This window comes from Rhinichthys klamathensis, unplaced genomic scaffold (genome assembly GCF_029890125.1).
Source record: "Rhinichthys klamathensis goyatoka isolate OS25496 unplaced genomic scaffold, OSU_Roscu_1.1 h1tg000040l_1, whole genome shotgun sequence".
Classification (NCBI taxonomy): Eukaryota; Metazoa; Chordata; class Actinopteri; order Cypriniformes; family Leuciscidae; genus Rhinichthys; species Rhinichthys klamathensis.
Window position 1 is genome coordinate 120557 of NW_026606587.1, and position 26693 is coordinate 147249.

A 26693-nucleotide genomic window follows, 5' to 3' on the forward strand; every position below is an offset into this window, starting at 1 on the left:
AGATATATGCTGGTAACTCTCCTCTCTCATTATTTCTTTGCCTCTATTCTTCTCACGTCTATTTAAAAGTTCACTCTGACACAATTTTCTGAGGGAATTGAGAAAACTCCCACTCAGGAGACAAGTTTGTCCCAATTAGATTTAGACACAACCCTAACATGAATCTTGAACTTTGACATGATACAAATGATGCTTAAATTGAGACAAGATTATTCTTGCTTTCACATAAATACATTATTCATTCTTTCAGATAAATACATACTACATCAATCTTTCAAATGAATGTTCCCTGACAAAAGTAAAAAGATTTTATGCTTTTGATCGGCTTTAATATTATGCCCTTTTACAAAGTCTTGATTTTGATTTGGGGTCAACTAGAATGCTTTCATGCTTGAATGTTGAAAACCCACATTATTTTTCACAAATTTTAGACTGTTGCAGCACCTCTGTTCCCAGTCTGTCTGAAATGCTCTGGGATGCATGTTATGTGGAGAAAGCTGCTGACTGAATGAACTGCATGTATACAGGAGTAAAGTGTACGCCAAATACTGCATGTTAGCGTGATTAATTTACAAATCAACGGCTTTCTGTTGTTTATGTAATTTAACTACAATAATATAAAATACAAGCATAGCAGAAGTTATAACTCCACCACCGGCACATGATGCCATTAATTCTCTATATTGTTGAACTAACATGGTTCAAGCGACAGAGGTGCGACTGGTGTCGTTACTAGCTAGTTTGTTTCTACAACAATGCATCGTATTATGTTGGTTAAACAGTGAGTTAGGCTACGTTGTTGTATGGGAAACACAGCCCTGATTAGTTCCTATTACTATAAAGCCCCTCCTTTCGAAAAGCGCAGTGAGCTCTGATTGGTGGGCTGTGGGATCAGTGTTGTGATTGGTCTACTGCTTCGAGCCCTTAACCATTACCACAAGACACTACTAACACAACTCAACCAGGCCTTGTTCCCTTTATTTTGCATATTCCTGAAACTGACGTTCCCGGAAGAAAACTCAAAGTTACAGTCGAGGCATTTCAGGGAGTTCAGAAGCAGTGCCTACTGATATAGAGAATAACTCCCTTTGGGATGGACTTTATGCTTTGTAACTTTGCAGACCTTTTTCATGCTCTCACATGCTCATGCTTACTCTCAAAAACGTGATCTTGGTCACAGATCCTCTTTACTCTCTGGAACTGCCCATATGGGACATTCTCTTTAAGCCAGTTTGGATGGAAGCTCTTGGCATGTAAAATTGTGTTTCTGTCTGTCGGTTTTCTATACACTGATGTATGTAAGGTACCTTGGTTATCTTTTGAAATAGTCAAATCAAGAAAATTAATACACTCTTTGCTATATTCTAAAGACAACTTGATGTTTGGGTTAATGCTATTCAGATAACCATGAAATTCCTTCAACTCTATTTCCGAGCCAGACCAAAACAGACATATATCATCAATATAACGTCCCCACCAAATAAGTGAGTGAGAGTGCCTTGGAGTTCCCTCTTTTTTGATTACAGTAAAGAAAGTTGAAAATGTAGAAAAGCATAATAGGTCCTCTTTAATATTTGAAGTTGTTGGAATAGATACACACTCATAAGGTGCCCTAAATCCTGCTTCCCTTGCCTTGTGAACCAGTTTCCCATGACTAATTATTCTCTCTGTATTTCAGCCTTTGTGATATGACAGTGATCTACAGAGACTGTTCTTCATTTATCCTCCTACTCGTCGCCTTATTCACTGCTCACTTGCCAAGTGTGAGCTTTAAGATTCTGTATTGCACACCAAATTTATGACAGCAGTGCAGAAAATGTCAATTTTCAGAGGGAATTGAAAAATACAGCTTCTAAAGTTTTCAGCTTTCATGAATCATGAACAGTGTAAATGTATTTTAGAGGTCCAAGGTCAATGAATCTTTACTATTAAGGCCCATTAACACCGAGAACGATAAAGATAACTATAAAGATAACAATATTAGCGTCTACACCAGCTGATGATATTGTTCTGTTTATTCTAAGCACGTGCTTGTCTTCCGCTTTAAATGCTTGATCTTGTTATAGCAGGATTGATTCTGATTGACTGTCAATGTTTTCATTGTTCATCAGCTGGATAAAATCGTTCTGAAAGGGATTCCAACAATATCGTTTCTCTGTGCCGTTATCGTTATAGCTGTGGTGTGAACTCTGCTATTCTTTAGTATTGAGAATGATTTTTATCGTTAACTTTATCGTTATCTTTACAGTTATCCTTGAATGGGCCTTTAGAGTGCAAATATGGTCCAGATGGGTCTTGAACTGAGCCCTTCAAGTAATGTCATCAACTGTGATATAGGGATCTTTCTAAACAGAAGGGCTTACAACCATGAAAACCAAAAAATCTTTTGAGAGCATACAAATAAAAATAAAAATAATTACATTTTAAAATAATGCTATGTATTACATTTGTAATAATAAATATAGCCGCAAGCAGCAATCATCAGGGTCCAAGCACAAATGGTCTACAACTTTAAAGTATTTTCAGAAAAGTTGGGATATTTTGTAAAATGCATTAAAATCAAGAATCTGATTTGTTAATTCTGTTTAAACTTTATTTAACCCACAGAAGTACAAAGAATAGATTTTCAATGTTTTCACTGGCCAACTTAATTGTATTTTGTAAATATAAACAAATTTTAATTTTGATGGCTGCAACACACTCCAAAAAAGTTAGGACAGAGGGATATTTACAACTGTCACATCACCTTTTCTACACCTTTTAATTTTTCGGGAATTTAGGATACTATATGTAGCAGTTTTGCTAGTGGATATTTTTTGGCCGATCTCGCCTGACACAAGACATCTGCTAAACAGTCCGTGGTCATCATTGTCTGTTTATCCTTTTTATGATGGGCCATACATTTTCAAAAGGAGACAGATATGGACTTCAGGCAGGCCAGTCAAGCACATCACTCTATGGTGGAGAGTGTCTAATAAACCACTCTGTTGTAGCACATGCAGAATGAGGCCTGGCATTATCTTGCCTCCCAGGAAAGGTCATCTTGATGGCAGTATGTCTCTGTACAATCCCAATATATGCCTCCACATCAATGATACCTTCACATATGCAAATCACCCATGTCGTTTGCAATAATGCATCCCCATACCATGGCAAATGTTTGCTTTTGCACTAGTCGCTGAAGAAAATCTGGATGGTTCCTTTCGTCTTTGAGAACATACACCCATACCATTACATTATCTTTTGTATTCTGCTTATGATGAAGTCAAAGAGTGCTACAATTTGTGATCCCCATACTATAAATCCCATTTGCCATCAATAGAGACATTTTTAGAATCAGACTTTTCTAACCATTCTTAACCAGCCAAACCTTAAAGGGGTCATATAATGGTACATGCACTTTTACAAGTTGATTGTACTGAAATGTGTGTTGGCAGTGTCTGTACACAACCATCATATAATGATAAAAATCCATCCAGTGTTTTTGTTTTAATCTCCTTATATGTTTTCCCCTGCCTCAAATTGAGCCGTTCGTTTTTGTGACGTCAATAAAACGGACGCCCCTCCCACGATTGTTGATTGACAGGAGTCAGCACAGGAGTTTCAACACAGACCCGCCCTCGCTCGTCCTGTCAATCATAGTCTGCGCGGATCGGCGCGGTCATTGTTGATATGCTGGAGCACTGTCTATGAGCAGAATGGCGTCTAAGCGATTGTGGTGTTCTGTTCTTGGGTGCAATAACACAGCAGTCATTTTAATGTTCCTAAATCCGAACCGCTGAAGACGCAGTGGCTGAGTTTGTTTTCGAAGGGAATATTCCCCACGAGCAACGTCAATGCTCTCATGTTTGCCGAATCATTTCTCAGTGGACTGCTTTATAAACGAGGATCAGTGTAAAGCTGGTTTTGCTGAGAAGCTGCACCTGAATAAAGGATCGGAACCTATTCGTCTTCCTGCTGAACCTTCAGAAGAACTAAAGTGAGTGTAACGTTTTATTAATCTTTATATTAATATTTATATAATCTTTGCAAATCGCCAGCTGCACGCTTCACGATGAATGCGTCGGTTTACACTCAGGGTACATTACAGCATGTTTTCTATGTACAACGTTCTCAATATAATTCATAATCCCACGTTTATAATGAACAACGCGTGGTTATTGTGTTATTGTGTTACAAACGGTGTATGCGCAGAACAGAGGGGTGGAGTGAGCAAAGCTCATTATCATTTAAAGTCATATACACTGAAACGGCGTGCTGAAAACAGAGCTGTTTTTGACCAGGTAAAATAAGTGTTTTCTTACAATACTGATGAGAATTTTTAATTAAAGTATATTACAAACTTTTAATTTAGACCCTAAAGAATCATATTAGCTTGTACAAAAATGGCATTATATGACCCCTTTAACCCCTTGGTTTCAACTCCCAACTTGGTAAATTTTCCTCGCCTGAGTTTGAGATCATATAAAGAAACATCGCCCTCTGGTGGCTGATGCTTCAAATCTGCGGTGCACTATTTGCATTTTATACTATGAACAGACACAAGGAAGTTGAATAAATAAGAGTTGACAGATCAAATTCCTCTCATGCAACAGAGCCGGCACATATTGATCATTAAGCACGCTTTCCTTCACAAGTAATACTTCACCGTCTCTGATTGCGTATTAGATTCGCACGACCAGAAACCCAATCAGAAACCCAAAATAAACTTCACCCTCCTGAAACACAGCGTTCAGGAATAGTCAGAGCTGTAGTAAGTGATGCCACAGAGCTAAAAATAGTCCCCTGCTGATCCGTTGGGTGGTCCGACTCAAGGGCCAATAATGGACAAAGATTTATGTATAGATTACATGAGGCACTCAGACCCTTCCAGCTGATGAAGTGTTTATTTGCATAAACAACAGACGACATGTTGTATCGCTGGATGAATATATGACCTTCCTAGTGCCTATGATGTATATTCCTGCAGAAAAACTGCATAAACCAGCCTAAATTGGTTTGCTGGTCTCAGCTGGTATTATCTGGTCTACCCTGATTTCCCAACCTGATAGCTGATCAGTCGCCAAAACCCCTTGAAAATAGGCAAACCATTCCAGCCTGATATGGTTTGGAGAAAAGCTAAGACCAGCAAACCAGCTTAAAGGATTAGTTCACTTCAGAATTCAAATTTCCTGATAATTTACTCAGGCCCACCTCATCTAAGATATTCATGTCTTTCTTTCTTCAGTCGAAAAGAAATGAAGGTTTTTGAGGAAACCATTCCAGGATTTCTCTCCATTTAGTGGACTTCAACGGTTATCAACGGGTTGAAGGTCCAAATTGCAGTTTCAATGCAGCTTCAAAGGGCTCTACATGATCCCAGCCAAGGAGGAATAAGGGTCTTATCTAGCGAAACGATCGATCATTTTAAAAAAAAAAATATATATATATATATATAGTTTTTTGTAATGCAGGGTGAACTCAAGAAATGAAGGGAGAGCTGGAATCAAATGCAAAGTGCTTTAATAAGAAAATGAACATAAACAAAGCCAAAACAGAGACCAGGGAACCGAGAACAGAATGAGACACACCAACGTACTTTAATGTAGGACAAGACCTTAGCCTGGGAAAACCCAGACAACTTCCGGCAAATTTAGATTTGCTCTGAAAGTTAGTCTGGCAAAGAGCTCATTCAAGCCCATTTCCAATCCGTCGAAATCGAGGCACCAATCAGAAACGTTGGGGCGGGCTTTACACGATGACGACAGCGCTGGGATTTTGAAGCAGATTTTGTAGCCTACATTACAGAGATGGATGCCGCCGTCGAACATCACTCGTTCGAATCAGCTATCGCGTCTGTTTTAAGCGATTTGAACGTTTCCTTTTTGTTAAAAACCGAGCAAAGAACAACACTCGGAGATGTTTCTCCGCCGCTCTGCATACGTCATCTCCTCCATCGCTCTGATTGGTTTTATGTCTATCCGCGACGTCCGTTGGTGACGCCCCTCTGGAAATGAATTTGTCTATGACGCTTTCCCAGACCATAACTCAGTTACAACTGAGAATGGTCTGGTTTTAACCAGGCTAACAAGACCTGACAAAGAACACAGGAAACACAGGGGTTTAAATACACTGGGAAGACTAATCAACATGAAAAACTACAAAGAACTACAAAACATGGCACAAGACAGGAACTAACAAAAGGTCCACACAAGACAAGGATGAACACAAGACAGGAATCATGACATTTTTAACCACAAATGATCGCCTCGCACATCCACAACTTCGCGCATTATGTAATCTCGTTGGAAAGGTCAGGCGGTAATCTGACGTAGACGGAAAAAGGTAGGGTAGGGCGAAGTAGGGTAGGGTATCGTCCGACGTTTTACCTTTTTTTTATGTATTTTTTTTTGTAAAGGGCGTTTGACTTTGCACGTTCGCTTAGTAAACACTAGGTCACTTCCGCCTACGTCACGTGTGACCTTTCAACATGATTACGTAATGTTTGGCACATCACAGCTAGTGCAAGATGAGCATTTGTGGTTAAAAAGTAAATAAATGTTTATTTTTTTTATAAAATGACCAATCGTTTCGCTAGATAAGACCCTCATTCCTCGGCTGGGATCGTGTAGAGCTCTTTGAAGCTGCATTGAAACTACAATTTGTGTTGAAACTACTGAAGTGAACTAATCCTCTAAGCCACAGAAAGTGATCAAAATAATTATTGCAAAATTATGTAATGAATAGTTTTATTTTTATCAGGACACTGATAAGACTGAATTGTTCTCATATGAATGTTCATGATTTTAATCAAAAGTGCAATTCAAAGCACATTTCAATAATGTCGTTGATTTCATTTGTAATTCTTTTTTAAGAACAAAAAATTACTGAGCGCACCTTTAATAATTAAAATTGTAAATAAGTTTAGATTGATGCTTGTCAATAACAGTGACCAATTACTTCTGTTTCTGAAAGTCAAACAGAAGAGACACAAATGTCAAGACCATTTAAGGATATCGATCAAAAATAAACAACTGTACCAACAGATTAACCAGCCAATAATATGAATGTTAAAATATGACACAGATGCTAAATATTGCACATCATACTAGGCCAATCTTTTCATTCCTATTTATGTCTTGATAGTTTGAAGTAATTCAAGACAACAAAAATGCGACATGACACAGAGCACGTCCACCAGACAACAGAAGGAAATGTGGAAAACAGTGGAGAACATAAGAATATCTCCAATCTCAAACTTTATGACTCCAGAAGAATTGCATCTACAGTATATGAAGGCGCTGATCTGATCTGTATACTTTAGAAATGTATGATTGGATATGATCTTGTGATGAAGCAAGGGGTGAGAGGGAAATGGACAGTGCCCTTCAGGACCAGAGACCAACGGACCCATTTTTAGGAAACCGTAAAGAAAGCCTGTTCGATAAAGCATACATAATAAATGAAGGGTAATGTTAGACTGGGTTTTGATTCAGAGAAAGAGTGTGTGTGTGTGTGTGTGTGTGTGTGTGTGTGTGTGTGTGTGTTCAGGTATACCCTACGTTATGGGGACAAACTATACCCACAAAGATGGCAATATCGAATAATCCTTGTCCTTGTGGGGGACATTTTTTTGTTTCCCATTAGGAAAACAGCTTATAAATATGTTTTTATGTTGAAAATGTAAAAAGGCAGAAAGTTTTCTGTGATGGGTTTAGGGTTAGGTTCAGTGTAAGGAGATAGAATATACCGTTTTTAAAGTATGAAAATGTCTATGGAATGTCCTCATAAAACATGGAAACCCAATGTGTGTTTGTGTGTGTGTAAGAGAGAAAGAGAAAGAGAGTGAGAGAGAGACGGAGAGATAGAAAATGCAGTATTTCTTACACAATATAACAGTCTCAATAAGTTCCTTGTCTTTGAGTATGTTGTAAATAAGAAAAACATACTAGCACATCATAAACCTAAACAGTAAAAGTGTCCTAAAACACGTGTCATTAATAACAGACACCCAAACATGTATAATCAGCTATTTGTTATTAGCACATACAGGAAGTCCATGAATACATTTTCAAGATTTTAGCTTAAATTGTAACAAATGTATAAAGGGAAATCTGTATTTCGTATATATATTTTTTCTTATCTAACTGGGCACCATCTCACAGTTTTTCCACCATTTTAATAACCATTTGGCCATCATTATTTTAAATGTTATATTTTAAATGCATTTTAAAGGGTCAAGTGCAACATTTTAAGCACAAATATGGCCATAAAAACAGCAACCATATTAATTATGAAAGAATAGACAAAATACTGTTTAAAATATTTTTTAGATGTATAGCATTTTCACTTTTAAAGTCAACTACTCAAACAACATACTACTTGTGAGGACATGTGGCCTTCAGTTGTTTTTATAAATACAACAATCTAATTATGATTTATAATAAGCAAATAATACACGTCAATTATGATTAATTAAAAAAAATGATTATGAATTTACCTTTTATTTAGCATTTAGGAATTATTTATTCATTCAAGAACATCCCAAAGGGAAGGTTTTGTCAGATTTGAACACGTTTAGGACAGTTTTGTTCCCACCTGGTGCTGCAGTCCCACTTTAACACATGATGTAACAGGTATGTGTTGTGCTCATATTTGCCTACAGTAGAGCGAAATTTGTGATAAAATGCTGAAAACTTCAATTGATCGCCTACCAGCCAAATAAGACCCAGTGACCTTCAAAACTCACAAGCAGAAAAAACTCAACAGGAACAATCTATTATTGCATTCTGTGAGAGTGCAATACCTTTCCTTCACTTCAACACAAACATCCCAACATTAGATTTGTTAAGGCTATCTATCATCGGTGCACCTGACGCAACCCTGGCCCCAAGGGCCTCATTGGTCAAGCATATCACCATGACAATAAAGGGGAGGACCTCAGTTCTAGAATGCTCCTTACCTTCCAGCGACATGGGCTCCAGAATGCCGAACTGTTTGAGAACAGCCACAAACAGAATGATGACCACTCCGATGGCAAACAGCTCCATTCCCTGAATACCCATGGCTGCGATGAATTACGACTCTTGGCACAAGAACTTCTAGAACTACTGGAAGTGAAAGTTTTAATCTCTGTACTAACACGGGACAAAGCCAACTGGCCGTTATAGCATGGCGCCAGATGCAGGACGTCTCAAAAGGAAAGATTAATTTCAGTAGTTCCTCTGAAGAATATTTTAAAGAAAAACAAGGGGATATTTTTGGCAGAACGTCAAGCTAGCAGTGTGCATGGGAAAAAGAGTCCGGTCTAGTTACATTTATTTTGGAGGTGAGAGGAGAAGTCAGTGTTTCCATGTTAGGTCATTTTTTCTTGAAAGCCCCATCGCATAAATAAAGAGCTGGATTGCAGTTCTCGTACACAGTCCAGATGTGTAAAAGCCATCCTTGGCCGCAAATGTTATTTGCAAGTGTCAACAACAGACAAGAGCATATTAAACTCTGTCGTGAAGTAGTGCTGTGGCGACGCTGTGATATTCAAGATGGTTGATCCAAAGGTGTAGGTTTCGGTGTAAAGCAAGAGGCACAAGAGAACGGAGATTCATTCCACAGATCCAGACGAGTGCAACGTGGAATTGCGACTTGGAAGCAATGGACTAATTTAGCTGTTAAAACGATCATATTTCATTTCAAGTCCTAAGTGGCTCTTAAATCCGGGATTTTGTCGATGCTGACATGGAAATATGAGACTAATGGGCACCCTAGTGCATCAAACATAAATAATAGTCCATGCAGAAGTCATTAAAGAAATACTCTGTTTAGTTATATGCACGGTCAACATCTGGCACTGCCTCGGTCACTGCGACAAGAACTGAGGTGGCATCTCAAATCCTGGTCCAAAGAATTCGGCAGTCTCCTGCGTGTACCGCCAGGTTGGTGCAAATCAGCAAAAAAAAAAGAGAAAAGAAATACTAGAAGTTACTTCCTGTGGCAGCGGTAAAAATACCCCATTACTTTGCAAATTAGGTGGATCCGTCTTTAACTAGGTGCAAATCCAGTGAAGTTCACAATTCTTGACCCCATCAAAGCTTTCAAATTGCCCATTAAGTTCGGTGATACGTCTTGGGAGTGGTCCCGAAGAATGCGGTTTCTCGTCTCTCCTCCTTCTCGGGGATTCTGCCGTCAGTCAAGCGTCCTCATCTTTTCCATCATCAGTTTCCTCAGAGTCAGCATCAAGTGCTTTTGTCTCTTCTTTCAACTTGCACTGTACAGTTCAGGTTCTTCCTCCCTCCCTCCCTTGCTTCTCTTGCCCTCTCTTGTCCCGTAATAATCTGCAAAGGGCAGTTTATCTTCACCTCTCTGTCCATCCCACCCCTCCTTCCGTGTCTCTTCCTCTCTGCTCATCTATGACCACTCCATCCCTTCTTTTATCCATCGCTCACTTTCCTAGCCTTACTAACCCTGACTGCAAAGTCAAACCCCTGTGACTAGTCCTTTTTCCCTGACCACAACTCCCTCTCTCTCTCTTTTCCTTCCTTGCCTTCTGTCTGGGGACTTGGCGAAAAGTCACATTTCCAAACAGGGCAGAAAGCCGAAGAGAGGGAGAGATACTAGGGGGATCAGATTCCAGGGACGCCCTCCCCTACCGATTTCCCAGCCTCCATCCACCCACATATCTGTTCCATCTGGAGCACTTTCCCTCTCTCTCGAGTGAATCAGGGCAAGGCCTCTGGACGGAATGGGATAACCAGAGGAGACAACATTAGCTCACAGGTTTTCCTGTTTATAGCATAGCGGGAGAGAAGAGGAGAGAGCTATAATGGCTCAGTTAGATAAAGGAATCAATAAAGTCTTAATGGTAGCTTTAAGTCAACCAAACACAATGTGAGATCAAACACTGTTTCTACTGCCAGCATCAGCCCATCTCTCACACCTCCCCCTCCTTTTTTTATCAAATAGCTGTTTTTCTAGTTAAAAGAGCCATAAAAAAGATTATAAATGTCATACATGACAACAGGACCAGATAAAAAAAATAAAAAATAGAAACGGGGTGCTAAAATGTAGATTTTTAAAATGCAACGGCAATCTCTGGGGAAAATCTAAATGTCTGAAACATCTTCAAATTATAATGAATGTTACGCCTCAAACCGAAATACACCCTCCAGATACAAAATTCATAAAAATCCTAAAGGAATGCCAATGAATCATGATTTGGAAACAATAATCGGAGACCAACCAACCAACCAACAACAAATAAACATGAATTTACTGCATCCAGTAGAATCCTAGTGGATTATTATTTGATCCACTTTTATTTTTGGATTAGTTCCAAATTATGATATAAATGACATTAAGATTTTGATAAGAGGTTACCCACATAAAAAAAATCACATCATAATTTGGAAACAATAACCTGAATTAGTGAATGAATTAGTTAATGAATGAATAAATTAGTAAATGAATGAATGAATGATTAGAAACAGAAATTTTACTTTATTTATCAGAATCCCAACGGACTCTTGTTCCATTTTTACATTTACGTTTATTCATTTAATTTAGCAGACGCTTTTATCCAAAGCGACTTACAAATGAGAACAATAGTAGCAATTAAACTAACAATAGGACAACAATATGCAAGTGCTATAACCTTTCCCAGTTTAATCTAATGCAGTACGTGTACTTTTTACATATATTTTTTTATAAAGATAATAGATATAGAATAGAAGATAAAGTTTTAGTATTAATGGATCAAGTGTTGCTGAAAAAGATGCGTCTTCAGCCATTTCTTGAAAATGGCCAAGGACTCAGCAGCTCTGGTTGAGTTGGGTAGGTCATTCCACCAGCATGGAACAGTCTAGAAAAAGGTCTGAGAAAGAGATTTTGTGCCTCTTTGAGATGGCACCACAAGACGGCAGAGTGCAAGTTTCTGGATGGCACATAAGTCTGAAGTAATGAGTTTAGGTAGGAGGGAGCAGAGCCAGTGGTTGTTCTAGGCAAAAGTCAGTGACTTGAATTTGATGCGAGCGGCAACCAGTGCAATTCTGTGAGGAGAGGAGTGACGTGTGCTCTCTTTGGCTCGTTAAAGACCACTCTAGCTGCAGCATTTTGAATCAGTTGCAGAGGTTTGACAGTGCAAGCTGGAAGACCTGCTAGGAGAGCATTACAATAGTCCAGTCTGGATAAAACAAGTGCTTGGACAAGGAGTTGTGTAGCATGCTCTGATAGGAAGGGACTGATCCTCCTAATGTTGTATAAGGCAAATCTGCAGGACCGGGCAGTTCTAGCAATGTGGTCTGTAAAGTTAAATTGATCATCAATCACAACTCCAAGGTTCCTGGCTGACCTTGACGGAGTTATGGATGACGAACCTAGCTGAATGGAGAAGTTGTGGTGTAGTGTTGGGTTGGCCGGGACCACAAGCAACTCTGTCTGCGCAAGGTTTAGTTGAAGGTGGTGGTCCTTCATCCAGCCAGAAATGTCTGTCAGGCAAGCTGCGATGAGAGCAGCAACCGTCGGATAATCAGGCTGGAATGAGAGGTAGAATTGTGTGTCATCAGCATAGCAGTGATAGGAAGCCATGTTTTTTGAATCACAGATCCTAGTGGTGACATGTAGATGGAGAAGAGAAGTGGTCCAAGCACTGAGCCCTGAGGCACCCCAGTAGCTACATGTAGGTTCTTGGACACCTCATTCCTCCACGACACCCTGAAGGACCTACCTGAGATGTAAGACTTGAATCATTGTAGTGCAGGTCCCGAGATGCCCTTCGTCTTTAAAATTGACTGGAGGATCTGGTGGTTAACTGTGTCAAAGGCAGCAGACAGATCCAGCAGGATGAGAACTGAGGATTTGGAAGCTGCTCTTGCCAGTCTCAGAGCTTCAATTACCGAGAGCTTTTAAAACCAGACTGGGGTGCGTGAGTGCGGGTGCGTGAGTGCGGGTACAACTAAGGAAGAAATGGCTTGAATCAGATTAGTGGGAATAGGATCAAGCGGACAGGTAGTAAGGCGATTGAAAAGGAGGAGTTTGGAGACTTCTGCCTCTGAAAGCAAAGAGAAGGAGGGTAGAATGTGTGTGTTAGCTGGTAAGATGTGTGTGTCAGTTTGTGGTTTGGTAAATTGGCCGCTGATGGTGCTTGTTTTATTTATGAAGAATGTGGCGAAATCATCTGCTGTTAGGGTTGATGAAGGAGGAGGAGGAGGAGGGTTGATAAGAGAGGAGAAGGTTATGAAAAGCATGCGAGAGTCAGAAGAATTTGGTTGTGATAGTTAGTCATTTTAGCAGTAGAGATATTAGCAGAGAAGGAAGAGAGGAGGGATTGATAAAGACCAAGGTCAGTAGGATCTTTCGATATGCGCCACTTCCTCTCTGCACCCCTGAGTTTAGAGCGATGTTCGCGGAGAACATCAGATAACCAGGGGGCAGAGGGTGTGGCTCGGGCTGGCCTGGAGGAAAGGGGGCAGAAGTTGTCTAAGCATGATGTTAAAGTGGGGAAAAGAGTATCAGTTGCTCTGTTAGTATCTAGTGTTGAGAGCTGATCAGGTGGAGGAAGTGTGGATGAGACCAAAGAGGATAGGCGAGAGGGTGAGAGTGAGCGTAGGTTTCGCCGAAAGGTGACCTGTGGAGGAGTTTGTGTTGTGTTCTGGTCAGGCGAGGGGTGTGTGAGAAAGTGAAGTTAGTGGAGAGGGCAGCAGGTGTGGCAGTGTCCTCTGGTTTGATCCAGGTCTCAGTCAGGGCTAATAGACCTGAATGACTAGAAATAGATGTAATGAAATCAGCTTTCTTTACAGCGGACTGGCAATTTTTTTAAAACATTTTAAACTTTAGATTAGTTCCAAATTAAGATAGAAATCACAGGATTTTAGATAAGAGGAGAAAACATATTCAGTAAAATCCTATAGGACTCTTATTTGACCCATTTTGATCTTGAATTCCGGAATAATAGATCAAATCAGATAAAAATCATCCAATCTAAAAATTCTACCAAAAACAAATAAACACATTTTTTTCCCCACTATGTCTCTAATGCCTTAATTTTCACTATTATAATGCATTCTCTGACTAAGCAACTGTATTAATGGCTGGCGTCAGTGCTTGTTGTATAGGAATTAATGTTGAGCTTTTAGGAGGACGGGGCGGGTTCCAGTAATGCCATTAGAAGATGAACACTTCTTAACAGAAGCTAAAGCAGGAGCCTTTTGCTGACAACACACTATGGACTAACATAACTCATAATTAAACCTAATGATGGAAATCAGGAAAACAATGGTACAATCTGAAATCTTGGCACAGATCCTTGGAAAAGAGCATATATTTTCTTTTAAAATCTAATTTGAACAAATCCATCCATCTCTTTTAATTTCATGCGTTAAAAGAAGGCGAGCTTTCGAGTATTAATCCAATGCACTCCGATTACAAATGGCAAAATCTGGATTTATCCATCAGTGCTGTAGTATTCATTCACAGCAAACAAACCAGCATAAGGCTATTACTACGGAGGAATAATCTGGCAAAGTGATCCGTCAATGTATACAAACACTGCACTTCCCCTCTACATGTTCAGTAACTCTGCACGTACAGAAATGAAACCTGATATAAGGCAGCCGGTCCTCTATCTAATACATAAGCACTCTGAAGCCAAACCCAACCCTGCTCTTTGAGTCCTAAGACTCGACAGAAGTGCTCACTCTGTCTCTCCCTCTCTTTTAATGAGGTGTGATGGATCGACTTTTTAATGATAAAAACACCCTAGAATGCACTGACGGAATAGGGTGAATTCAGGTTGACCGGGACACTTTTCCCCAGTCATCTCAATGACAACAACAAACAAAGTTCAGGAATAGGGGATGGTCCATTGGTTGGAAATTACTATACTGATAAGCCAAAGATTCATCCATTTCCAGTGACATTTTTATCAGACTCCTATGTTTAGGTTTAGTAATTTCACTTTAATGGCAATAAAAAGGTTATTAGTCAGCTATTGAAATGCCTTATTTTCACAAATGTCATTTTAGTCAATTCATTGGCATTTAATAAATTTGATGGTCTCTTGCTGCAAAACCAATTAATTCCACTTCTTTAGACGTTCTAGGTTATGTCTGTTTCTGTCAGAGTTACAGAAGCACATGAAACACTGTTGTGTTTACATGCTACTCATGAAATCCCGTCATTAACACTTAGGATTTTCTTTAGCCAGAATTATAAGGTTGACAATGGTTCCTTTTGCCAGTGACTGAAACTACCACAGGTTCATCCATTTCATCATACTCCTCCATCTTGTTTAGTTAAAAAATCTCTTTAAACAAGATAAAATACTGAAAGCTGGCTCATACATCATTCATCTTGAAATCACATAATTCGATTTTCCACTTCTGATTGGTTCTGTGAACTGTGGCAAAGGAAAGTGGCATTTAGAGGTTTCTGCCAAAGAACCAGTATTTCTGAATGGGCTGAGGCTGGGATTTAGCGGGTATGAAGCAAAGGTATTTGATGAACGTATACTATCTGCGGAGAGCATTCACTCAATATTGTTATCTCATTTTTGACTGAGGTGGCGTTTAGAGGCTTTTGCATCCGAAGTCTTCATTTGTACGCAACCTAGAGTTAGCTTACACATCAAAAACCCATCAATAGGCCCAAACAAAATCTGTGAACTTTTTTTCTATGAGCATTTTCTGTGATAATTTATTTGGAGAATATTCCGGACTACACTCATTGGTAGCGGAAAGCAACATCAATGAAATCTTGGTTTAGCATTTGAGTTACATTTTATTCTTAAGGAAAAGTTCATACGATTATTTTAATCTCCTTTTTTGATTTTTAAGTTAACTATTGTGGTTTTAGTCTATAGGTGCTTTATGTAAGTCTATGGGTTCTCTATGGCTGCTTTTCCATTCTTGATTTTCTTTCCATTTAGGTCATCAATTAAGGCTGCATATCTGGCAATTTGAAGGATCCTCGGAAGCTAGTCCTTCATTCACATTTACATTTACATTTACATTTACATTTAGTCATTTAGCAGACGCTTTTATCCAAAGCAACTTACAACTGAGGACTAAACCAAGCGAGTCATCGTGAAGAGGCAAAAACAACGCAAGAAGTGCTCAAAATACAAAGTTCAGACATAGCTCGGAGTAGCATAAGCCAGGCAAGCGAGGATTTAGAGGAAAGGATTTTTTATTATTTTTTAATATTATGTTATGTTCAGTGTTGTGTGTAACGCGTTACAAAGTAACGCGTTACAGTAACGTAACTACTTTTTCGGGTAAAAAGTAGTGTAACGCGTTACTACTGAAAATTTGGTAACGAAACGTAGTTCCTTTTTCAATTCCGCACAACGTTACTTTTCCCCATGGACAAATTTGACAGCAACACTGTCTCCTCAGCTGCGCGCTTGCAATAGTCACAAGCTCCACATGGTACGTGACAGAGGCTGGTAGCAGAGCAATCAATTCTGTGAATTACACTGCGCAAACCAAAAGTAATACTCCCACCGGATGAAGAAGGGTTGGCTCTCCACAGAACATAAAATATTAATTGTATTGAATTTTTCGTGTTCGCATTTATGAGGAAAGAAACAATGTTATGGACGTAACAGTTGTTCGGACTTGACCGCTCTGAAAGCGGCACTAAAAGACTGCTTTAAATCTTTCACAGAGACCTCAAACAGGCATTCAAAACACCAAATATTAAGGATTGGCATATCAAGCAAAATAATATTCGATGATTGCTTGAAAATCGTACCTCTACCCCCACATGCTTACAGTAAGACGGGGTTCGCTCAAATCCCGCTCCGATATTACATTTCTCTGTATAGACTGCGTGTTGTAGCCTAGTCATTAAAGAAAACGATTTAGTTTCATATTTATGTTTAAATAAAATCATTTATTTTTTAATTTCATCAATGTTGATTAGGCTATATGAAAAGTGAAAAGCATGAGTAAGAGCATAAGATGCGCAATCGGGAGACAAATGGAGTGGGCAGACATGATTTTGACCACTTCATTAAGTTTGTTTTTGTAGAAAGCCTTTCTTTAAAGTGAATTTCGTTTTGTATTAATTGTATCTTAATTTTAATCAATGTTTCATCAACCAATTGTCTTTAATAAATAAGCAGTAAATATAGCAGGCAATATAATCAGGACTTCTCAGGAGCTCCGTGCCGGCGCTTGGACTGAGCTCGTCTCATAACTGAACCGAAACTTAGCGCAAGCTACTTGCCTCAAAGATCTGAGAAATATATAGAAAGCTTGAAATGTGTACTTTAAAACAAAACTATTCAAAACGAGAGAAAACAGACTCTCTGCTTATGTAATCCATATGAAATGTGCATTTCTCTCTGGCGCGTTCACTACTGTGAAGATCGCGAGTCAGCATCGTCAACTTTATCTTTGCAGCCGACACTGACTGACAAAGAAAACACTTGTTTATTAATAAACAATTGAAATGTCTCCTTGCTATATTTGATATTCGATATTCATAATCATTTCTTTTGCCGATTCTTTGTGACATTTTTCATGAACGCGTCACCACCGCTCAATAGTTAATATTGTGCTTTGGTGTTCAGTTTATACAGGTTTTTCAAATCTTATTTAAATAAATATTTTTTTTTTCTATCTCAAAATCTCTCTTTTTTTTCTAGTTTTTTTTCTAGTTTTTCAATAAGTAGAGTTCATAGTAGAATTTTATGTAGGCCTACACATTTAGGAACAGATATTGGGTTCTGCCCAAAGTCAAGCAACATAAAAGTAACGTAAAAGTAACGAGTAACATAAAAAGTTACTTTCCAAAGGGGGTAACTAAGTAAAGTAACGGATTACTTTTTTAAGAAGTAACGAGTAACGAGAAAACACTACTTTTTAAAAGTAACTTCCCCAACACTGGTTATGTTAAGTGCTCCCGGAAGAGATGAGTTTTCATCTCAAAAGTTTTCATCTCAGTTTTCATTCAACTAATTTTGAAGGATGCATTAAGTGTATCCTTCGCATCCTTCAATCACCCACAATCCTTTGCACACATACCAATTCTCGGAAAAGAGCTGACGGAAAATTAGTCGGCACTGAGCTTGTCTGAGTTCATTATGAAAAGTAAGACAAGGTAAGATCGTAGATGAATGTTATCTTTTGTTTAGATGCAAATTAATCACTAAAAAAAATAAACTGCCAACACTGATAAAAATTATTCTTTGGTGAAGTAAATACTACAGAAAAAACAAATGTAATTTCTGTATACATGAAAAAGTTAGTTCAGGTAAGCATTTAAACATCAAAGTAAATTCTATATCAGTACTCAATTTAAGCTTGTAGAAATGAAAGCGTAAAGATCAATGTTATAAAATTAAGTTTAATTAAGTAAAACCTACTCAACTTTCTGACACTGGTTACTGTATTACAGCTGTATTGACACTGTTGTATCATTGCGTTTGTTGTTAGGTTTAATAACCTGCTGTTTTGTGACATCTGGAGTTCTCTCAAAATGACACATTCATACTCAAAAATTATCCAACGAATGTTACTGTTATTGTGTATACTGCCCTACAAAGCAAAAAGGCAGTAACTACGCAGAGTGCAGAACAGAGAAAAATGACTTTAAAGTTATCCTGTCATCCAGCCTAAGTAGTTGTAGGTAGATTATTGGACATGTGGCTGTTTTGTTACTTTATATTAGCTTATTCTTTGTACATATCAATCCTCACATTTAATTTGATAATTTACCCCTATTTTGCAGTTACTGTATTCTTGCTTTGTATTACTTACCAAAAATGTGGCACCATACCAAGGGAAAAGGCAGTAACTACAGATTCTCCAAAAACTATTTTGCCACAACTTGGGCTCTGAGTCTGATAAACTGTGTTTGAAATAATTGGAACCATTTGGACAACATTTTCAAAAATGTTGTGTTGCGAAACTAGTGTTGCGGAGCGGGCGTGTTACGGATATGTGGTGTAAATTTTTAGTAATCAAAAATCATGTCTAATTAATTGAAATCATGAAACTTTTATTATAAACTATTATTAAACTTATACCATATTTTAAAAACAAACATTTTGGGTCAAAAAACATGCTGCACAATGAGCTTTACTGTGAACAATTGTGATTATTCCTTTAAAAATTAAGTTTTAATCTTAATTTATTTGTATTAGTGTTAGTATTATTACATCGAGACGTTTCTAAATTCTACTGTACAGCAGTAATATATTTCTTTCAAGTTAAACCGAACTTTTATTTTGACGGGTTGCCGTGAAGACCGTGTCCTCATATAGGCAAAAAACAGCTCGAGCGTCACACACGTGCTTCAGCGCGCGCGCGCGAACAATTAGGGAAAACACTCCATCTCATACAAAATTTGTGCGAAGTTAGAAGCCGTGAGGATGCCGCGAAATCAGCTGTGTGTTCACCATGGCAACAGTAACTACACTACGCAGCAACACGGTTATTTTTTGTTAGGTAAAACATAACAAGAATACAGTAATGGATGTTACTGTAGCCTACTCTTGCTTTGTTTCACTAGGGCTTTTTGCAGTTACTGTACAAACGACTACCATTTTTCTCCAAAACGACACACATTTGAGATAAGATGTTTTGTCACATAACAAAAGATGCCTTGAATGTCATGAAAATGATAATAACTCATTTTTGACCAAAAAATGCAGTTACTGCCTTTTTGCTTTGTAGGGCAGTATTGTGTACCAAGTATTGAGATCTCTGTGTTCAGGTACCACATTACGTCTAGATATATATAATGTCTATACAGTATCTACTGTATTAATAACTTAGATGTTTTAAGTAAAGCATGCACTTTAAAAGCATGGTTTAATTAAGTTATATTGTTTGAGTTAAATGTGCTTGAAAAAAAACAGAGAATTGCAAAGTAAACTTCAACTAAGTAGAAATTACTCTACAAACTTTAATTGGCCAAGTTAGTTACTTATTTTCTTTGTTAATTTTACTCAACTTAGCTAAGTAGATTTGACTTAATTCCATATGTGGAATTTACTTAAAAATATGTGTGCAAAAACTTGCAAAAGAAAAATTAAGTACATTTTGCTTATCGATTTTTTTCATTGAATAGTGTTAGCCACTGGGTTGGGGAGACAGCAGATGGTTGTCATTTACTGTATTGCATTAACAAAGCCAGATAATATAAAGATTTTTAATACAAGATATTTTTCCCAAATTAAGTTTTGATAGCATTTTTGTGCAGTGACCATGGGGTCATGCGCATAGACATTCTCATTCTAGTGTTTAAGTCTGAGGAGGACGGGACAAGAAGGACACAGCCTCAGCCTTCCGTTTGAGAAGAACCTCACTTCAGATGACTGCGTATGTACAGGGCCCTCTGCTGGACAATACACATCACTGTGCAAACCTTATCCATCTGTCTGTCTCTCTGTCTGTATTCAGTGAGAAGGAGTGCTCTGTATGTTTATTAAGGAGGAGTCTCTTTTTGCCCAAGGGTAAAAAGCCCCTTTGAAGCTCTTGCATTGTCAGCATTACCTAAATTTCCTATCGCAAGTGAGTAGCCATTATTTTTGTTCAATAATTGTTTTTTTCCCTTCCAAATATCTTCTAATGAGATAGTCCCAAAGTATGAAATGCTGCATGTATGCTTGTTCTTGTGGTTGGTTTGAATATGCTGATATACTTGCTTCCGTATAATTTGCAATCTGCAAAATATCCAGAGGATTTCTTACGTTTACCTAAAAATGCAAATTCTATCATGATTTACTCACCTTTATTTTGTTTCAAACCTGCCTGTCTTTCATCTGCGAAACACAAAATTAGATATTTTAAAGAACGTTAGTCCAAATGATATTGACTTTCAACAGCAAAGGGAAAAAACAACAACATTGTTTTTCAAAATACCTAATTGGTTCAACAAAAAAAATGTCATACAGGTTTGGAACACCAGTAGGGTGAGTAAGTGACGACAGAATTTGTATTTTTAGGTGAATTATTCCTTATTAACATAATCAAAAAAAAATTTGTCCTCAAAACATGATGTTTGCTTGATTATTACTTGGAAAAACTGTGCATTAAATTTTTGTTTATCTTAATTTTTTGCATATCTGCTGCTTTTCCTCAAGTGTTTTGGACAGCAGAGGCGCCAGCATTTTACCTCTCATTGAATCAAACTCCATCAGCACACAATGATGCTTTATTAGGGATACGTACGTACATACTCATACGTTCCACCTGTCATTCTCAGCTCAAAATACTTTATAGTCGCTCTGCAGTATTTTAAGAGCCACAGTCTTTTGAAATAACACTTATGGTGAAGATGTTGATGCACAAACGTCTGAGAACAGGCCAACTTATTCATCATAATGCTTCTTTGTTTTACTTTTTAACGATTCAAATACTGTATATTGAGTGTATAACAAGACCATGAGGTTAAAATCGTGGCTGCAATGATAATCAGTTTTATGAATTATTATTTTCAGAGTGGATCAATTATGGGCTATATTGCATCTGTGCTATGGTGGTGATTGTGTTTTTGTATCATTGCTTTCATGGATCCTACAAGAAATGCAGGCAAACAGGTAAAATTATATTATTATAATAATTACAACGATTAACGTAAATCTTAACGCAGAAAATAGTAACTATTCTTTTTGAACAGCAAAAGTCACATGGGAGGTGGGTGGCACTTCTAATCCAGACTGTAGCACAGAAAACACAAAGGCAAGAGTCTTTAACTTCAAACTCATATAAACTAGAGTCTGTGGGATTGATCGGTTCTCTTGTGTTTAGGATTGGCGACACTCATCGCCAGCCGTACTCCAAGAAAATAACAGTGTCAGGATGAGCTCCGTCTACCAGAGCCTCATCCCCTCCTCCTCTGAGAGACAGTCAATCTATGAGTGTCTTGATCAAGAGGAAACTCCATTTACAGACATTTATGAGAATTTTGAGTGATGGCAATGCAGACCAAAATGGCTTATTGCTTTCATAAAACTGAAGCAACAGCAATCAATGTTCAACTAATAGACACATATATCATAAAGAATTATCAGAATAAACTTTTCTTCTGACATATAAGAGTCCAATGTATTAATGTGCTGTCCTATGTAAGTCATTTTACAATTGACTGTGGCTCAAAAAGACCAGTTTTATAGCTAAATACGCATGCAGACCATTTTTAATACATCGTTTTATATTTATACAGTAATTGTACTAAATTAAAGTGTTAAATTGACAGCCAAGTTATAATCCATAAATCTATTTCTATAAAATGCTACTTCTATTTGGGTGGTAGACAAATAAATCCTGTATTTTTTCTTTTTCTTTTTCCACATCAAGAAAGTATTTAGGTGCTATATAGCAGGTGGTTACTATTTCATTTACATTAAAAATCCTTAATCATCGTTTTGCATGTGTGAAGGAATGTTTTTATTAGAATTATAACTATAACTTTCCTTTTTCTTGCAGGATTAAAATTGAAATGCTTTTTCTAAATTGGCCCTGAGAAAGAAACGTTTGCCATTAAAACAGTGGTTTTATCTCACATTTTTTTTAGTCCTTTTCTTCATTGATAGAGTGATAGAGGCTTTTTAAAATCATTTTCCTTTTTTGGTCTACACACCTCACATGGACAGTTTTTAAGGAGCGGTGAGTGGTTTTTACTTATATAAACTGTTGTACTTTTTTGGTCTGTAGGATTCTCTGAGGTCCTTCCAGCCATATTTGAGTAATCTTCATAAATTAGGTACCTTTTAAAAGATTAAACACTTAATATTCACCCTTTGAAGATGTTTCTCAATATTTGTGATGTCAACTTCATTTGGAACACAAATTGTTTAGACATTGCATTGATTTTCTAGCAATTTTACAGCCCAAATTATGTAAAATATATATTTAGTATGAAATAAAAATATTTAGTTTGGTGCATTTGCTTTAAAGTAAACTTAAACTTCTATAACTTTTTTACAAATTTTTTAAGATGCTTCACTTCTGCAATAATCTGACAAGTGTTTTATTTAAGAAGGTCTGTATTCCAAAGCATTCATGAATTACAAACATTTAAGTTAAGATCTATGATTTAAAAATGGTGACAGTTAACTAAATAACCCAGTGGTGCATGTGACAAATATTTTTTTCTCAATGAATAATTCTCTCAACTACATGCATTAATTGTTATCGCAACTTATTTTCTTGTGTCAAATCAACTTAAATAATTAATGTGGTTCATAATATTTTGATTTTCTATTAATTAAGCCAATCTCCTTCATTGGATTAACTCAAATTTTTTATTTCAATGAACTAAAAATTAAAGCAACCTGCAGGTAACCTTTAAGTTTTCAGGTAACCAGGTTAAACCAACATTTTTTTTTTTACAGTGAGCAAGCATGATATGCTGCAGGACGCTGCTTGACTCCATGTCAGCTATGTATCTGCATTTCATCCATATTTATTCTATGTAATAAACTGTATACATTTACAATGAACACCAGAAAAAAAAAAAAAAACTTTTAATGTTTTCTAATAACTTTACAATGAAAGTAACACTAATGGGTCTTTAACATGCCAAACTGAACGGGCTTTGGGTATCAAACGATTAAAAGTGACAAAACACAGACGGCTCAAAGACAGAGTGTTGTTTTGATAAGCGTTACCTGAGCGATGATAGCGAGCCGTACTGTGACGACAGTCAGCCAGGAAGCTGGGTCGAGAGAAACGCCGACGCGCTTCTAAAGAGAGCGTAGCCATCACGCTCCCCATTATAGACTGATACAGAAACCACACTAGATATGCTAAAAACAGGAACCACAATGAGCATGAACCAACAGCTGTTCTCCAAGAAACCAGATGACAACCTGTGTGTGTGTGTGTGTGTCTGGTGCAAAAGCACATTGAGCAGTCTGTTTGGTGACTATGGGTCAGACACTCAGGTAGATACATGTGAGGGAGAAAGACACTTCAAAGACTAAGTGCTACAATGACCTTTCACTTAAAACACAACGCACACTCTTTCTCTCCTGTGGCCTATGTTTGAATTTTTTTCCCTCTCACACCGTGACCACCCCACATAGGTGAAAATATGAATGTGAGTATATGAATAAAACAGATGTGCTTCAAGACCCCTGCGTTGAGCACAGACCAAAGCATCTTTAAAAATGCGCATAGGCGGTCTTCAACAGTGATCTGCTGTGGTGTACCATATACTGTATACTATCCATACAATGGATAATATTCTGAATGTTCCAATCCAATCTGCCTGAATCATAATCATACCACTGTCCGTTCATTGGCTAGAGGAAGAACAGCCCCCCCCCCCAAGCCTGGTTTCTCTCAAGGTTTTTTCTCCATTCTGTCACCTGATGGAGTTTTGGTTCTTTCCCACTGTCGCCTTTTTCACCTTTGTCGCCATTGGCTTTTGGCTTGCTTAGTTGGAGACATTTAATTTAATATTCAACAATAATATTGATCTGCCTGCATTGACACCATTGTATGAGAACTGAACTGTGCTGGACGATGACATCACCGTTTTCTCCAGAGTGGCTATATATAAATGAACTAAATTAATAACTTTTTTTCAACAAAAATTAAACATCACCTGGAAACAAACTTTGTTGCATTATTTTCCTGTTATCTCTGTAAAGCTGCTTTGAAACGATCTGTATTGTAAACGCTATATAAATAAATGTGAATTGACTTGACTTATTATGAATTTAATTATTTTATCATATCAAGTCAAGTCATATTTATTTATTGTAATTTAAATGTATATTTATTATTGATAAAATTCAATGCTATATGCTTTTGAAAGAAGTCTCTTATGTTCTTAAAGGCTGCATTTATTTGATCAAAAATACAATAAAACTGTAATTTTCTGAAATCTTATTACAATTCAAAATATTTTTTTTTGTTAACTCCTTGTTTGCTTTGTTATTTCTCTTTACTTTGTCATTTATTAATTTTTTTTGTGCACTAGATCAGGAATATTTTTCAGTCTTTTAATAATATACACTAAAATTCAGAAGTATGGGGTCAGTAGGTTTGATTAATGTTTTTAAAAGTATTTTTTCAAAATTTTCAGCATCATTCCTACAGTCTTTGGTGTCACATGATCCTTCAGAAATCATTCTAATATGCTGATTTGGTTCTTAAGAAACATTTTTTATTATTATCAATGTTAAAAATAATTGTGTGTAATTTTTTGGTTCCAGGAATGTTCAGGGAACTCAAAACTAACTAACATTCTGGGAACGTTCAAAACATGCTAGGAAAGTTTTCATTATGGAAATAGAATGTTTTGTTTTAGGTTTGCAGAACGTTCCCCTAACCTTCCCATTTTGTTCCCTTAATGTTCTATTAACCCTTTTTTCACCATACTTATTTTACATATTCTCCCTCGTCCCATATGGTATAAGCCAGCGGCATGAAAGACAGATGAATGGATGTCAATAATCAGTACTACAAACCATGTCTTGTTTTGAACAATTGTTTAACCAATAGAAAACATCCGAGCACATAAACCGTCAAATGGAGGATTAAATTAGATTGATTTTGGCCTGGTTTCACAGACAGGGTTTAGATTAAGCCAGGATTAGGCCTTAATAGTTTAGTGGAAACCAAGATACATTTTTTTAGGATTGTTTGATGAATAGATAGTTAAAAATAACAGCATTTATTTGAATTTTATAACATTATAAATGTCTTTACTGTCACTTTTAATCAATTGAATGCATTCTTGCTGAGTAAAAGTACTAACTTCTTTAAATGAAATCTTACTGACTTTTGATTGGCAGTAAACTCTTGACAGAAATAGTGTGTAGTGTAATGGATTGCACTGTCCACTGTGAGGCGCTAGTGGATACTGGTTTGTGATACATTTACGACAGTCACAAGTCTCTTTCCTATCTTTTGTGTCCTCATTGGCTGACCTGGCTGAAGGCCACAGAAACATGAGACAACAGATTGAGTCGATCTGACTATTTAAGGCACATATAAATGCTTAATTAGCAAGACTTATGATCATATTCTGTTACTAAACCTGCACTGCCCCTGCTGATGCCGCAATTTCTTTTTCTGTCACAGTCTTTTTTTTTAAAGTTGACTTGCAAGCAGTCAAGAGAATATAGATCAAACAGATATTTGTTGACAGATTGCAGAAAATGAAAATATTATCAAACAGATTCTTTGTCCATGATTATCTTTACATCTTGTAAAAACCAGACCCTTTTTATGCAAACAGAAAATCCTTTAAAAGCTATTTTTCACTTTTTATTAATTACATTTTCAGTCAAATAGCCATGGGGTTTTAATGGAACGTTCTCAGAACTTTGGCTAACGTTCGGGCAAGGTTCTCTCAAAGTTCTTCCAGTAACGATAATAGAACGTTCCTTCAAAGTTTTCTGATCTTTATGATGTTATCAAAACTTAGCACAAAACATTATTTATACATCAATTGTGGAACTTTTCTTTCTGAAACTTTTTTTAGTTGGACGTTCATCTAACACTTTTTAATGTTACAACTTTATCCAGAACGATTTAAAAACTTTTAAAAAACTGGATGTTTTGAATGTGCAGAGAACATTGGAAGATTTGTAAAATGTGGCCAACATTTTCTGAACATTTCTAATAATAAGGCCCAATTTCATTCATCTCCATTTTAACACATTTTACCATGCTAAATCCATTCCACAGTTTTCTGCAGATTTTCAACACACACAAAAAAAAAAACAGAGAAGAAATTACCAGTTTCTGTCTTGGCTT

The 26693-nt window shown here is 37.2% G+C and overlaps 1 protein-coding gene across 3 annotated transcripts in view; it reads right to left on the reverse strand.

Annotated features, from left to right (window-relative positions):
* Positions 1-26693, reverse strand: part of kcnip3a (Kv channel interacting protein 3a, calsenilin) — a 72795-nt gene that overhangs the window by 9733 nt on the left and 36369 nt on the right. The window contains exon 1 of one of the 3 annotated variants that reach the window (XM_056246538.1): positions 23591-23723. The exons of 1 other annotated variant lie outside the window; for it this stretch is intronic. In XM_056246538.1, the coding sequence (XP_056102513.1) occupies positions 23591-23696 (106 nt within the window). In that variant the 5' untranslated portion in view covers positions 23697-23723. Of the gene's footprint in view, positions 1-8941; positions 9125-23590; positions 23724-26693 lie in introns of those variants that run through there. One more of the 3 variants, XM_056246541.1, reaches the window with a different exon arrangement.